This window comes from Plutella xylostella, chromosome 19 (genome assembly GCF_932276165.1).
Source record: "Plutella xylostella chromosome 19, ilPluXylo3.1, whole genome shotgun sequence".
Lineage (NCBI taxonomy): Eukaryota > Metazoa > Arthropoda > Insecta > Lepidoptera > Plutellidae > Plutella > Plutella xylostella.
This window is the reverse complement of record NC_063999.1, coordinates 6,776,190-6,792,916: the sequence shown is the minus strand read 5'-3', so window position 1 is coordinate 6,792,916 and position 16,727 is coordinate 6,776,190. Positions and strand designations below refer to the sequence as shown.

The window sequence follows — 16,727 nt, the reverse complement described above, 5'->3', positions numbered from 1 at the left end:
TGTCAATTGAAATGGAAATAAAGTGAAATAATGTTACATTGTATTGCATAAGTCTAGAAATGTGTCGCTGCACCTTTAAATTAACCCTTCCGAACCCAGCGTTAACTCCGTGGGTCAGACACCCTTGGACCATTAACCCCCATAGATTTTTAATTTTGCCTGATTTCATAGGACTCAAATTAGGCATAATTTTTTTAGGCAAAATGTGTATCAATCACACACAAGGTTCAGTAAGTACTTATAGACTTTTGTATTAGTATCCATGTTCTTATCTACTATTAAAGGGTTAAGCCGAAACACTACTACTTTTTTTAACACTAGTTGGTAGTATAAAGAGCGTTCAACAAATTAACTTACAACTGGTGAACCAGACTGTAAGTTACTGTTCCAATTTTAAATAAACTAGACTTAGTTTATAAACTCCCGCTGATTAAACTGGGGTTTATAGTAAGCAATTAATAAAAACTACTTACTGCTTTTGACAACTTTTAAATTACTATTTAATGGCGATTAAGTTCTTTCTAATAAATAAACCAACGCATAATATCAAAAACCCTTATTTTACTATGCCCACAACATTGTATTTCTACTCGTAAGTATATAATAGACATTATAATTACGTAATCATTGAAGGCTAGGCTAGGCTCCATGATAGAATTGGCCTAGTCCAGTTAAATAGATTAATCTTCGTCCATTCAAAATCAATCACTGTCCTATTCCTTAGGTCCTTTTGATAATATCTGTGTTTTGTTTACAAGTTCTAGATATTTTCATCGTATGGAAACATTCTTTTACTTTGTAAAGTTAACAGCTTTTTAGATAAAATACAAAGTCGTGTTTAGACTCTTCTGTTCAAAATACAAGAAGTCGTAAAGGTGTACAAGAATATAATAATAATAATCGTATTAGATCCACCTAATGTAATGCTAAGTAGTAACATTTAACTACAAAGTATGCCACGGCCGCTCTGTATCTGATATGCAAATCAGCAGATTATTCGAATATTATTTTGATGACGTTCTTTGATCTACTGACATTTAATCATTCGTATCACCTCACTTAAGGTCAATGTACTTTAGAACCAAGGGTAACGGCAATTGAATAGTATAATTTTATTTATTTTAAGGCAAGGCTAGTGAGGCTGGGGCCGGTGCAACGCGAGGCAGTCACATGTGTAAACTATGTATGGCTAAACTTCAAAGAGTTTCAAGACTAAAACATTCTCCGAGTATCATTCATTCTCCTTTATATTCCCAACGGCATGGAAATATGCTCCGGCAGTCATAAAAGAAGAACAGCGAAATAACGAAGTCGTATAACGCGGTAAAGTGTATAAAAATGGCCATAAAATTTCCGCTTCAAAAACAGCACTTACCACTTCTCCACAGTTCACTGGGACGGTACATGGCACCTCCTTGGTCTGCAGACTCCTTGCTACCACCTCATCACAATGCTACTGGCACGAAAGAAAACAAAAAAGAAGAAAAAACGCGATTGTCTCGAGTTCCACCGAACACTGTCAGGAGTTTTCCTCTACCGAAGCAACTTGTGTCTCTACTACTTATCAACACGCGATCTGTTCTGTGTGACGCGAGCCGATAACACCTTGTGATAACACTGAAATATATGCGCTTGTGTACAGACCACAAATTGATTTACCGCCTAGGATGTAAGGGTGATTATCGTTTGTCAGCGACTTGTATATTAGGTAGAGTAAAAGCACCTAAATATTGCTTTTGCGCGGCATTTCATTGTGTTGTGTTTTGTTTAAGGATTGCGATGTGATGTCATAATAGTCATATTTTTTGTGGTTCATACTTTTACAGCTCTGTGCCTTATATGTTTGACCTATTTAAACTATGGTACCACCATATAAGGATATATCACATTAATTATTATCTTTATGTCGAAGATTAAGTCTAGATAGAGATGGCATGCAATTTCTTCTAGACTCTGTACAAATGTTATGTTTTTGCGGAATTCTTACTTAACTTGAATGACTAAGCCGTTTTAGAACAGATCTGTTCTACGAGTATCACTATGATAATAATAAATATAATAATGCATGATTAGGTAGGTACTAGGTATAATCAACAGATATCGCGCATACTACACGCATCTGCAAGTCAGTAGTTATGGTTGTCATATTGTTAAGATACCGACCCGACATTACTTCATACATCACTGTCGATTACCGATACTATTTTTATATTTTTTTGGGTTCTGTACCACAAAAGTAAAAATAGCTAAAGGCTTATACGTTTACTGTGGTGTCTCGTCTGTCCGTCTTTATGTCTATCAATACCCGTTATCTCGGGAACGCGTAGCGCAATCCAGTTGATAGAGAAATAATATTGAAATCTTCGGTAACTTATTGAAAATGCAAAAAAAAAACTATCGGCTGTTTTGTGTGACGTACACGGTTTAAAGGGATCTATTCTATTCTCTGAGGGGGGTGTTAGTACCTGCACCTGGCTCACTCGAGTGGAACCTTTGTGCATGTCCCCAAGGTCGCAACTGCCTTCCTAAGCTTGGACCATTTCCCACCACGCTGGTCCACTGCGGGTTGGTGGGTTCACATATCTAGATGTGCTAGATCTATATATGCAGGTTTCCTCACGATGTATTCCTTCACCGTAAAAGCGATAATATACATTGTAGGTACTTAAGTTAAAATAACTCATTGGTACAAGTCAGCGCCGGGATTCGAACCCGCATCTCTGGCGTGAGAAGCGGGCTTACCCGACTGAGCTAATTAATGATTAAATAATTATGTTTTAATTTTACAAAGATTTTCTCTTTAAATCCTTAGCACGAAAATATAGGTAAGTATGAATAAAATATTGAGCTGTTAACTATTAAGGTACATACAACTTACTGATGTAGGCATTATTATATTGTCTTCAAGTAGGTAATCTTATTTATTTATTTATTTATTTATTTACAGTAATCCACAGCTCAACATTATTACTTATTAACCAACATAATTTAACTTAACATAGGCCATTTAAGGATTATTATTACGTTTTTTTAACATTTAACGACAACATATTATATTACTAAGCAAGTATTACAAGTATTACATAATAACATGTTATAAAGTAAGTTGTAAGTAAGTGTATAAGTAAGCAAAGAAACAATCTTAATGAATATGGGAATACATCAATCCCACAGTGAAATCAAATAAACCGGTATTGAAATTTATCACCCTGATTACCATCAGATGGTTATTGCAATTTGCGTTGTAATTACAGATGTACAACTGGAACTATATCACTGACCTTAAACTCTTGCAATATTAATTAAATCAATCTTCATTCAGCTAAGAAGAAGTGGATTGGTTTCTATAGTCAGTACTTCAGTGGCGAAGGGTTAATTAATTCATTAGTCGAAGCCGGTGGGTAAAAAAAACTAATTTTAGGGAAGGGCTTTGGAATCGTGATATACTGTATATGGACCCTTGGACACGCTAATAGTTTTATACATACACTAGCTGTTCCCGCGAGCTTCGCTTCGCCTTAAAAAGTTTTCCCGTGGGAATTCCGGGATAAAAAGTACCCTATGTTCTTTCCCAGGGTCTATACTCTATGTGTACCAAATTTCATTCAAATCCGTTCAGTAGTTTTGGCGTGAAAGAGTAACAGACAGACAGACAGACAGACAGACAGACAGACAGACACAGTTACTTTCTCTCTCTCTCTCTCAGCCTTCCGTAGTCCACTGTTGGACATAGGCCTCTCCTAACGATCGCCACCCCAAACGGTCACCCGCCATCTGCATCAGTTACTTTCGCATTTATAATATTAGTTAGGATAGTACGTACCGTACATACATGTATACGTACAGGGAGCTGCAAAAAAACCTGACCCCTTCTACGTAGCAATGTCAGTCTGTATACATACATGATCACGCTTGTCTCCTAGAGGGGTAGGTAGAGAGGCACGTACCGCGATTCTGACATACTTATTTTCATTCCTCTACCTTTACATTCATAACTCGCCTCATAGATGCTTTACTTTTATGTTCAGAGGAATCTAATTTATTTTGTAGTAATAGTCAGGCCTAATTTCACATCATCTTTCACGTGATATGTTTATTGGATGCATTCCAGGGTATAATGCCGAACACCTGTTGCTAATCATGTAACATTCATAACTTTAATTAAGTCTTATTTATAATGCTTATAACTATTAGGTGTTTTTCGAAGGGCTAGTACGGGGCCGGGGGCGCATTTAAAACGTGACAAAAGTTCTTCGTCGCGCTCGCTCTTGAGCGAGAGCTTCTTGCGCGATGTGACTCACATCGCGCAGCCTCAAGACATCATGTGAGTGAGCGCGATGCAAAACTTATGTCACGACTTAAATGCGCCCCGTACTAGGCTAGGCCGTTCTGGGCTAATAGCCCAGAATTCTATAAGATTCAGTGGACATCCCCCACCGCCGATACTCGCTTGTCTGTCAAACATCTGTCAGATCTATACAAATTAAGTAAGTATAACGGATAAGCAATAATATAATTAATTGTTAATGTTCGGTGGTAGATAAATTTATATTTTTTTACACGTTACACAGCCTTGATCGGGAGCCCAGAATAAGTATTCAAGGGAAAATTCCACAACATTGTTTTGTGTTCCGGATGCGCGCTTCAAGCTGCTAATAACGCGTAAAATTTGTTATGAAGTGCGCGTTTTAAATAAAGGAGGGTTACTCTATACTGGCGAAAAACGAACGAACCAGAGCTGTGCAGCGATTATAAGATTCTAAACCTCCGTTTACGTTGCGTATCGTCAACTGTCACTGTCAAAATGTAAGGCAAATTGTTAGTCCCAAAAGTAACATTTGTTTTTTTCATGTTAGGTGGAATTTCACCAAACGCTAAACGTATTTAGTAGCCTGTCATACGTCTGTCAGTTAGTACATAATGTATTTAAAATTTGATTTGAATACTATTTTATATACGTTTAGCGTTTGGTAAAAGTGATCCTTAGTGTAGTTTCGAAAACAGTATCGAATCCTGTGATCGCACCTCTGTTGTGCAATCGGCACGTTTTATGCAACGAGATGGAGTCGTGGCTCGCGCAGCAACGCTCTGAAACATAGTTTTTTGTAATGAAGAGTGACCCCCTGTAAGTTTCAGCAACGCGATATTTACCATCCGTCAGATATTGAAAACGTCTGCGGCAGAATGCGTAATTACCTCGTACAAGTGTTGAATATTTGGCGACCGCCCAACCGGGTCGCGACGCGACGCGAGTAAATCATTAGATTTAATGTTGACAAATTGCAAAATAGTTTTCGCATGTTTTTCTTTTTTTCTCTTGAGATGAAACTTACATTTGAAAGGGGTTCGAGATGATATTAAATGAATATCTCATTCTACATCAATATAATTATCAACAGAAGGTAAGTGATCAGAATATTAATTTCCATCCGTTACTTTTTAACTTCAAATTTAATCATGCATCTACATTAGGTCTTCTTATTGCATTTAAACAAGAAATTCCACTATTACTCAAGCGACCGAACGTTTGTCGCAACGAGTCGGCGACTGTCGCTGACTGCAAGAGTGTAAACAACGCAGCTAATTTGCGGATGTCAGCCAGCGATGCGACACCGGAAACGATGTCTTCGACTACTTCCGGTGATCTAAATTCAAATAGATCGTTCTAACTTTGAATTCGTAGCTTATTCTGTTCTTTTGTTTAGGTTTTATTCTCAAAACTTAAAATATTATCGGTAAAATCGGTGTCTAATAGACGCATTTTACCTTACCATATATGTTCTATAAGGCTTTTGAATATGTAAAGACAGCAGAGCAGTAGGAGTAGCTAAACCATACATATATCAGCGATATACTTTATGAGCTGATTTCATTCATAATATCTGTCGTGTCTTTGGCTGTTACGACACAGTTATCCGTCACGGATCTCATAGATAGGTAAGTTAATAAAATATGTATTGGTAGATTCGGTAGCTATGTAAATAAATATATCGCGCAGGTCTACTTACCTACACAAAAGTAAATAGGCCACCTGTTGGACGCGGCACTATAACTTATTGATCCCGCATACATTTACTCTGATAAAAAAGATAACATTATTTATGAACTATACGTTAAACAAATACCCTGAAAATGACATCTATGCCGTAAAAATTGCTCAAGCTTTCTTCGTTGACTGTCGATGCATTTGTTTAGTAGGTATATATACGATATATACAGGATGTCCCGTATTAAACATCTTGAAATGGCCTCATTAAAATCATAAATCGCAAAAAATACACATTATGTTCATAGAGAGTTAAAACTTTACTTTACTAGGAGGCTTCTATAAATAGCTTCATTACTTTGCCAGGTCCTGAAAACTACCATGTAATTTTTAAATATGTGATTGAAAATAATTCGTATATACCTTCTGACACCGTTTCTCGGGTGTTGTACAGGGGTCACTTCAGCTTACAAAAAGGAAGTTCCGGAGCCCTTTTGTGATTAACGCCCCGACTCTATCTCGTTGTATTAAACGTGTCTATTGCATGACAGCTCAAGTTCGTTAGTTGTTTGTAAGGCTAAAATAACCGTGGTGGAGTTTGCAGCTCAGTGCAATTAGCATTACCATACACACCTAACACCGCGGTACAGACAGACCAAATGTAGTAGAGACAGCTGCGAAACAGAAGGTTTTTCTGAACAAAGACTTTTGGCCAGCGGCGAAAAACCTAAAATTACGTGCCCGATTTTTTATAATATTACCTAGTTATATTAAATTTAATTTCAAAATGAATTTAATGTATTATCTATGCCTATGGATGTGGAAGGCCGAGGACCGAGTGTTATATCACTCCTTGAGAGAGTGCCTATGTCCAGCAGTGGATGATTATTGGCTGATGATGATGATGACGTCTCTGGATTTTACTATCTAACATACTTAACATAGTAACTCTTAGAATATTACAAGAAGACAATCGAATGTTATACAAGTATAGGTAGTAGTTATATTGAGTATTCCGGGAATACGAAATTTAGTGGGTATCGGGTCCCATTGTACAGCATTTCAGGAATTCCGAAATAGTTCGGGGAAGCGATCCAACCGCTGATGCCATGCAGCACATAACACATTAATAATTATGCTATAAGGAATATGCTATGCTATGTTCAAGACACCTTTAGGAACATAAAGGTGTCTTGAACAGTTTCTCTCATAAAACATAGCATATTCCTTACATTTGCTATACTACAAAGGCAAAACCTGATGATAAATACAGATATACACTTGCTTAATACCAATAGATTATAATTCCAACAATGCGTTATGTCATTTATAACCTCCATCACTGAAAAGAAATTATGCTGTAGCAAGAAACTGTGAACTTTATACAGTTAACACACACCACAGTTATTAAACTAAAAGGCTGTGTTATGTAAATTCTGCGTACCCAACATAGTAAATAGGTACAACAATACAAAAGTGGGTTAAATTAACTCGGTAAAGTTACTTGTAAATTAACTTGGCTTTATAACTCTACCAAGCTCACTTGAAGGTCTTCTGTGATAAACTTGTAACCTTTGAGCATTTGAAAGAATTATCACGAAATTATTACCTAAGTAGGTATGTAGATTGATTAGTGTAGCGATCACATCGGATTTCCAGTAGTAGAACGAACTCAGCAAAATCATTAAAGGAAATACCTTCCAAATACGCACGCACTTTTAAGCTGACAAGTGAAATATTTGTTTGTTCGACGTTATACTTAGACAATGAGGCGATGTTATGAATTATGATGTAATACAGTATTTGTGGAAGCGTTCCTACAACAAGGCACCTACGCAAATTTATGCGTTTATTGAATAATTACCTGCCATGGGGTCCTCTACATCCATCGCGCGAGCCCGCAAATGCTCAACTCATCCCGGCACACAGTCGGGATTGGTCCTCACGAAACAAAACAATATCACTTACACATTAGCACTAAACTTCACAGTCACATAGAGCCCCCGAGTACCAGCCAGTGGGACGCGGAATCACATGGGCACTCACGTCGTCTTGTTACCGACAAACCTCACTGTCACCCCAATTAGCGAGCTACTCAGAAGCAATACGGTCTCTATTCGGGTGAGTGCGCTTTGTGGGTTTATCAATTTGCGATGTCAGTCCGTGCCGTCGGTTCGGCTTACCTAGTAACCTGTTATCGGCGCACTGACACCCGACGCCGCTACCGGACACATGCAGGCCGGCTCCTGTTCCATTCATCAACGCATGCGCGCCTCCCGTCACCACATCGATCATCATCGGGCGCCCCGCGATACCCTCGCAAGTACCACTTTATCGTCACTCGGCCGGTTAATCGTACACAAATAGCAGCATCACTGATAACGGTTTTGTTTTGAACAGTTTCACATTTTATCACTTGGTGTGTAATTGAGTGAATTTTTGTCGCGTAAGATGTGTGCACTTGACTGGGTGTTACGCTGGTGAAGCGAATACTGGCTGGTTGGTTAGAAAGATGATTAATAAAAGTAGTTCCATATTTGAATATAGAAGTGCGCGCTAGGCGTCGGCGTAGTGCGCGCGCGCAGCCGCGAGGTCGACAGATAAGCGATCAGCCGACCCGCCGCCGCCGCCGCCGCCGCCGCCTCGTAAATTCACGTGCTGAAGCCAGGAATGCCTAAGTATAAGTAGTTATTATTATTACTGTTTGACATCTTTTCTCTCAAAGCAGTACATTATGTATACAGGGTGGAATTTTATCAGTACTTCACATAGGTGAATGTCACACTTCAGCTGCGACTACGACCTGAGCGAAATGTTTAGTAGCCTAAATGCTGCGACCCACCCAACGTAGGTACTGGGGGTATAAACTAAGACTAAACTAAAGTTATACAGAGGGTATACTCATACATGCAATGCACACCGTATAATCAGCCCTCCAAGGGATGACGTTGACTTTTGGGACACCCTGAATATGTTTGGTTTTCAGTAAGTACATAATTATTATATTATAATGAGAAGTTATTTTCACAATATTATTAAATATCTTGATAGATATAATTACTTATTCTAGTATGCACTTTTCCAGTAATTGAATCAACCGTGACTTGTAATTTTTTTCTCACTAAACTGTGGGAAAATTGCTATAATTGTCATACTTTGCAATAACTTGATTACGGAATTCTATTGATTACAATCGTACCCGTAATCAGTCACTTATCATTTTAAAGTAGCCATCAATTGTTTTGAAATCATTGGCTGAATTATATCTGTCACAATCTTCTACAGGTTGTAATAATAACAGTGTATAGTATATAGTAAGTCAAAAGCAGGTGGACATTGTATAAACGTTATATAAATCCAAAAAATTCGTGAAAAGAAAAAGGAAATTCTAGGTACGTACTTACCCATAAGTCTTGCATGACTTAGAATTTTCGTAAGTTGTCTATATATGTAGATAATGACCGCCAGATATACCCCCTTACCGCTTACTGGTAGGTATCACTTTTGCTACACTCTGTGTATCTCATATCATAGTGATAAACATAGAAGTTAAATCATATATTAGTAATAAGTTTCTTGCAAATAAAATAATTTTGAATTAAGATTTTTTGATTATTTTTCATCATGCGTAAAAACTGCTATGGTATTGGCATTTCTAATATAATGAGTGGCATAAAAAAGGCAACGTGGTAGTACATATAATGTCGTGTGTTGTGTGTACCGTATAGGCATAGTTTAGGTTGATAAGAGGTGATAACACGGTGAAGGATATGCGCGACAGTGACGCCATCTAGTGGCAAGTTTTACGAAATTGTATAACGTGTTGAGATGACTGATTCATTATCACCATCATAAGGGCTAGTACGGGGCAAAACACAAAAATTTCCCATCGCGGTCACTCATATTGCGCAGCCTCAAGAGCGAGCGCAACGGAGAACTTTTGTGACGTCCTAATAGCGCCTCGTGCTACAGGGCCAGAGCTCGTTCCCACTATATTGTGTGTCGGAACGATTTTTTATCGTCAGTCTTAGTGGCAGAACATTTTATATGAAGCTGACACATGTCCGACGTGTGTTTTTTATGTAAATCGCATAAAAAATACACACTTAATAAAAAATCGAGCCGACCGACGACATAGTGGGAACGGGGGGTCAACTCAAAAAGCGTTCAAAAAGTGGACTACTTTAGGCAGCGACACACTAGCGGACGCGGCTGTCATCCGCTACTGATAGTGTGCACGGTCTTTTGGGACGTCAGCCGCGTTCGTAAGCCGCGTCCGCTAGTGTGTCGGCGCCTTTAGAGCTTGCCTCGGAGATTACAATATTAAGTATATTTATATTTCAATAACCGAACCTAAGTCAATCACAAATCTTGCTTACTTAATCAAGCAATCGTTGTGGAAGTTTTAACAGATATTAATAAAAGTGGACGAAAATAGCCTTTTTTTCAAAATGAATTTTTGATAACCAAGTACGTTTGCAAATAGACTTAGTCTTTACGTTATTTGATATTGAGGTTCCGTAAAATAATTACAGGAGTACCCACCACAATAGGTTTCACGGAAGACCTCAAATTTCATTTGCGACTCGTAGCTAGTTAATTATAAGTATTTTCATCTTTACTAATTGGGTAATTATGTATAATTTATCACTCATTGCTGGTTTTCACTGGAATTTTATGTTAAGTCTATATGATTAAGTAATCGAAAGTGTTTATTTATTAATTTTAATTTTATTTTATTTGGAAGATATACAGCACAATAAATGAAAGTAAGTGTAACTTATATAGATAACTTTAAGCCAATTACAAATCTTCACTTCTCTCTTTGTTCGTAGCAATACTTACCTCATAAAAATCTTATCAGCAGTTCTACCGATTTAAATTTGTAGGTTTTATTCGACATCAAATTAGTTCTTAATTACTATTCATTAAATTGGGACTCACATGATAATGACTGCGTGATACAATGTACCTATACTCTGTACCTAGGAATAAGAAACATACACGAAAAGTTGCAAAAATAACCAACAACGTCCTATTTCCAGTGCGGATCCCTGAAACTGAACAAAGTAGGCTTTTAAAATCGGCCCGAGCGAGCCCGATACTTTTATTCCATTACAGAAGACAAACATTTCTGTAAAAGGGACAAAGTGTAATGATTAGAGGGAGTTTGATAACAATGAAAGTTATTAAGCCGTGCTCCTCCCAGAGGAATTTCATTGCGAGCTCGATTCAAGCGTTTCATGAGAAAATGTGAACCTGATTTCTCTTTTTTTTCATCCACTTTGAGATTTTTATTTTTTTTAAACGCGGTAGCGTCGCTGTGTACGTTTAATTTGTTCATACGAATGGTTTGTCTAGATATGTATATCATCATCATCATTGGCCACAGCATCTATATAGATGATTGTTGCAGCACTCGTGGGTTATGAGTTACGACGGCCGCACCGTCGTTGATGGCTGTATAGTCCAATAGCAGCACGACATTTTTTGCCACAATGGTTGCAGACGTAACGCGATTCCAACGGAGGAGACATAGCACGGCGAATTCTTTTCTGCTTTAGATTTTCAAGCCAGTCTTCATCATGCTTCGCCATGCCTGCTTGAATATCGCGGCGCCATTCAGGTCTCATTTCGGCGCGTGTTTCCCAGCTGTTTGTCTGTAATCCGAAACTATGCATGTCACGCTTGCAGCAGTCTTTAAAGCGAAGTGCTGGTCTTCCCACTGGTCGTTTGGTATCAGCGATCTGTCCCAGCATTACTTGGCGTGGCAACCTCCCAGAATCCATTCGGTGGACATGACCGAGCCAGCGGAGACGACGTTGCTTTAGGATGGCTGTTATACTGCAACAACGCGTCTTCTCCAGGACATTCCGATTTGTCACTTTGTCCTCCCACGTTACTCCAAGGATAGATCTTAGGCAACGCATATGGAAAGCATTAAGTTTGCGTTCTTGTTTAGCATAGGTAGTCCATGTTTCCGAAGCGTACAATAGTATACTTAGGACGCAAGTCTGGTATACAAGGACTTTGGTGTGAGTGATGAGCTTTGAGTTTCTCCATACGCGAGTATAAAGCTTTCCAAATGAGGTCGATGCTTTGCCAATCCGAGAGTCTATTTCCTTGTCAGTTGTCAGAGCTGATGTGGTTATTGAACCGAGGTAGCAGAAGTGATCCACGACATCAAGGACAGCGCCCTCGAGTGTGATCTTAGGCGGCCGATCCATACTTTGCACCATGACCACAGTCTTCTTGGGATTGATACTCATTGAAAATAAGTGACATGCCTTGCTAAACCTCGTCAACAGCTCCTGAAGCTCATTTTCTGAGTTTGCGACAAGTGCAGCATCATCAGCATATAACAGTTCTCTAGCAATTAAGTCTAGGCGTAGTCTTTTTGACTTTAGGAGACCGATGTTAAATAATCTCCCGTCTGTTCTGGTATGCAGATGCACCCCGACATCACAATTCTCAAAGGCAGTCAGATATGTATAGGTAGGTATGAAATAAATAAGATAATATTGATCTGGCTTTCACTTTGTTTACAGGATACGTGTATTTTGCCTTAAAACTTAGTAGAGCAACATCAGCAGCTTAGTCTACGCGTTACTTATCCTCTAGTACCCATAGTAGAACGCATATCATACTTCAGTATGATATAGCAATATAATGAAGCACCAACATTTTTAAAATACGTATATTTTGGAGTAAGACGGTTCCTTTTTTATTTCATGGTATGTACATTTGAAAAAACAGAAAGCTTTCTCTTGACTATAACGAAACCGTTTTTATATGAATGTACCTTTCATTGACTTTGCGAGACATTTTTAAAGTTACCTTAACAATAGCTAAAAGCATGCAGAGTGCACTTACGTCAACCTTCGAGAAAAATTGAGATTGATATTTAACCTATATAAGTACCTACAACATGTGAACATAGATACAAAACATACCAACGACAATAAATATAAATTAGCTAAGTACTTTTTGAATAGCAAACATTTTTTTATACACTCACGGGCAATGAAAAGGCTCCACTCACAAAATTCATACACCAAAGAAACCCAATTTATTCAAAGATTTCATTTAAAATTTTAATAAAATATTATTGTTTTTAGTTGGTAATATCATGATGCTCTGTTTAATGCACTTTAATGTTGCAGAAGGAGTTATTAAGCTAAACTTTTCCGTTTAGGTGTAATTTGGTGCTTTTCTGAGTGGAACCTTTTCATTGCTCGTGAGTGTATTTGAATTACGCTGTGTGTATGTCGCAGGCATCTGGTTTAATCTCCTTTTTGATTGAACCACTAGCCCGTTCATTGGATGGCGCTGTTAAACCAGATGCCTGCGACATGTATAACATATCTAACAAATTCTCTTTATGAATTGTGTTTTGGAATGCGTTAGACCACTAAATAGGCCCGTAAATAGTTTATCACTAATTTTTAATTTAGTAAATCTACCTAAACGTCAATTTATGTTCTACTCAACGACAATTTCAGACCATCACAGCGCTAATCCATAATGAAGCTCCACGTTCTCATTTATAAAACTCAAAAATACCTTATATTTTTTCTAAATATTCTTTCATTCCCGCTTTAAATATACTCAACCAGTTCCCAATAATGTTCTAGGAAAGCCGTAGTTTCGGAACAAGATAGAACAAGTTTCTAATTACTGAACGGTCGGCTATGCCCCGGTTCGACTGCAACTTCGCTACGATTATGAAGTCCCCAAACACGGTCGTCAAATAATAGGTACAATACACAAACTTCTACGACCAAGTTGTAGAGTATTCCAAACAAGTAAGGTAATGCTTTTGAGTTAACTCGAAGCAAGAAGGAAGTTAATAGTCGCCGCTGAATAGTGTATAATATGATGCCGAATTCAAAATGAAGATTGCTATAGAAAAGTTACAATCCAATATATGAGCAAACGAAGTCATGTTTTTAAACTGAAAGTCCATGGGTTTAGTCATTTACGCCCTAATTGTCCACATAGATGATGTTTAAACAACATAATTATAAATAGGTTCCTTAAATCCTTTGTAAGATTGTCCCATACAAATATGTACTATATTATATCAATAGTGAAAAATCAAGAACTTTTTGTATATAAGTTCGACGAACCGTACCTTTTTAAGAAGCACCCATAATCTAGCTTTACTTAAAAATTATTCTGTGTTGATGAAAGTGCAGTGTATGGCATGGATTTTAAACTGAAAATTGGCAACTTCATAATTAAAGCCCTGAGGGGAATGTATTAATCAATATTAATCATTCACGCAGTGACATATTAATTCAATTTTCGCTTCATAAACCTGAATCAACTTCATATAGTTTCCTGAAAAGTGACTGACCCGCTAGCATATGTACATACAGGATGTTGCTAAATGGGTATACTAAGCCGAAAGGGGGTGACTCAGGGGGTCATTCTAAACAACTTTTGTTCTACGAGTTTTGGAAATTCGCCTGATTCACCTGAGTCACCCCCTTTCGGCTTAGCATACCGTTTTTTGCAACATCCTGTATAAATTATGGCCAACATAAGAGAAAGCTTATGCTATTTCAGTATTACACACAACCTACCTACAGCCACTACCTACATGGCAATAGCAATAAACTACGGTAAGTGTCGTAGCGGCCCCAAGGGTGGGCAAGTTTAGGTCTAAATGGTGTTTCGATTGGATTTGGCCTTCATTACGGTCTGAAAGCTACCCACAGTTAGGTATAGAGGTAGAAAGTTCCGAGAGGGTATGGTCAGAAAGGGAGAGCAAATATATTGCTGTTTATAAAGCTCAAAGTTTTATAATGAGGGAGTTTTCGTTTGAGTATGATGTCAAAATTGATTGTAAATTTAAGCTTTATAAACTTCTTGCAAACTTATAGTAAGTTTTTTTTCTGCTAAAAAGATCTTTTACGTTTTAAATATACTTAATTGAAATCTCCATACAAAATTCATGTGATCCTTTTTGCATACAAAATGAATGTTTACAAAAAAACTCTGTGTAGTTCTGCACGGAGTGTATGAGACAAAAAAAATTGAAATAATATTTGTAAGTAAACAAATATTATTTTTACTTATTTTTTGGGTGCTGTTTAATGTTAAGTTACTAACTTAGCTTGAATTCAACTTTATGAATAAAGTCATTATTATTGTGTTATAATGGTAAATTTTCTTTTATTTTGCTGTCGGTACTTGTGCACACTGGACTAAGCAGGTTGTGTCAATTTGCCAACTTCTTCAAATACCTAAAGGCTGTCTTTTATTGAAACAAAACAATTACTAAACTTAAACGAGAACATGCACTTATTTCCTCTATATGGTACTTACTAAAATATGATCGAACATTGTGATTTATTCATGCAAAAGATAATAATAATACATTAAAATTAAAATAAAATCAAATTAAAACTTATTATACTTACATCAAAAAAATAATATTAAATCTAAGTCACAAAAATAATTAAAATAAATGTCAACAATAATGTAAAATAATAATTTAAAAATATGATTAAATGTCATTTCTTCAATGACATTCCAACACTAGCAATCCGACTCGGGCCATATCCGACCCAAAGGTCCCCAAGACGCTTGCAGCGTTTCCACGCTGAACCGCCAAGGAGATCCTCTGCATGAGATATGCCCCAGAGGGAAGTCAAGACCGCGGTTCCTCAAGCGGCGTCCTATTTCCTTTACAAAGGCCTTGCCCTGTACTCCCCACACACCCGTGGTCTCCAGAGCAAGGGGGGAAAAATGTAACTGCCCAATAGCGGACCGTACTTTTGGCACTTCAATCTCGCAGCCTCTTCTGCAGCTGCGCCAGGAGTCAGTGAAGTGGAAGCCACGTGAGACGGAGCGAACGGTGCAGACGCACGTCGCGTCCCACACCAGACAGCGGCCCCTCTCCCAGGGAATCATTGTGAGACCATCATTGTGATTAAAAAATAAATAAAAAATTGGGGAACTTGCTTGTGAGTGTATTATTATATCAAACATAAGTAGAAGCTGGACTTTTGTTCATATTTGTTTTATAAAATCTTTTGTAAGCAGCTACCCTAAGTGACACATTGCAATACAGTTAAGTCAGGCGTTTCATGTAGGCATTTTATGGCTCTACATAAAATAGTTAAAGAAATAAATAAACTAAGACCACTTGGCATGGTAGCTTTGCCCCGGCGGTGGTTACAATAGCAAATTATTAATCGTTCATATACAGGGTGTTGCCGAAAGACGAAAACTTAGTTCTTTCAACTTTCAACAAAAAATATGCGTAAAAACGCCGTCTAGATACGTCTTATTTTTTCATTGAATTTTCGTCTTACTCCCAGGAGTACAAATGATTCAGACACAAATATTAAGACGATGTTAGTGTCAAATTAACGTCACTTTCCATAGGATAAATGCTCAGGATAAATGTCATATTTAACATGAATTTCCACTTCCATATTTGTGACATTACATCGTTACAGCTGTCTTATACAGGCTGTCCCATAAGTGGCACATCACAGTGACACTGGAGGCCATCTTAATTTGGCCATAAATTGAAAACCATGCCACTTTTACTGGGGCCATGTTAGGTTAGGACTGTAGGTGCCTCTTTTGCTAACCTACCTGTATATTCAAGTATAAATCTTTTTTTTCAGCAATGATATAGTTTTTTGTTCCTTTTTAAGCTATTACCCAATCCTGCTTGATAGACAAATATCGTCAAATGCTTGATAGACAAATATACCTACAG

At 37.6% G+C, this 16,727-nt stretch overlaps 1 protein-coding gene across 3 annotated transcripts in view; it reads right to left on the bottom strand.

The window, feature by feature from the left end:
• LOC105396850 (high affinity cAMP-specific and IBMX-insensitive 3',5'-cyclic phosphodiesterase 8) overlaps nt 1-16,727 on the bottom strand; it is a 153,748-nt gene that overhangs the window by 92,065 nt on the left and 44,956 nt on the right. The window contains exon 1 of one of the 3 annotated variants that reach the window (XM_048627734.1): nt 7,851-8,615. The exons of 1 other annotated variant lie outside the window; for it this stretch is intronic. In XM_048627734.1, coding sequence (XP_048483691.1) covers nt 7,851-7,875 — 25 coding nt within the window. In that variant the 5' untranslated portion in view covers nt 7,876-8,615. Of the gene's footprint in view, nt 1-1,375; nt 1,991-7,850; nt 8,616-16,727 lie in introns of those variants that run through there. One more of the 3 variants, XM_048627733.1, reaches the window with a different exon arrangement.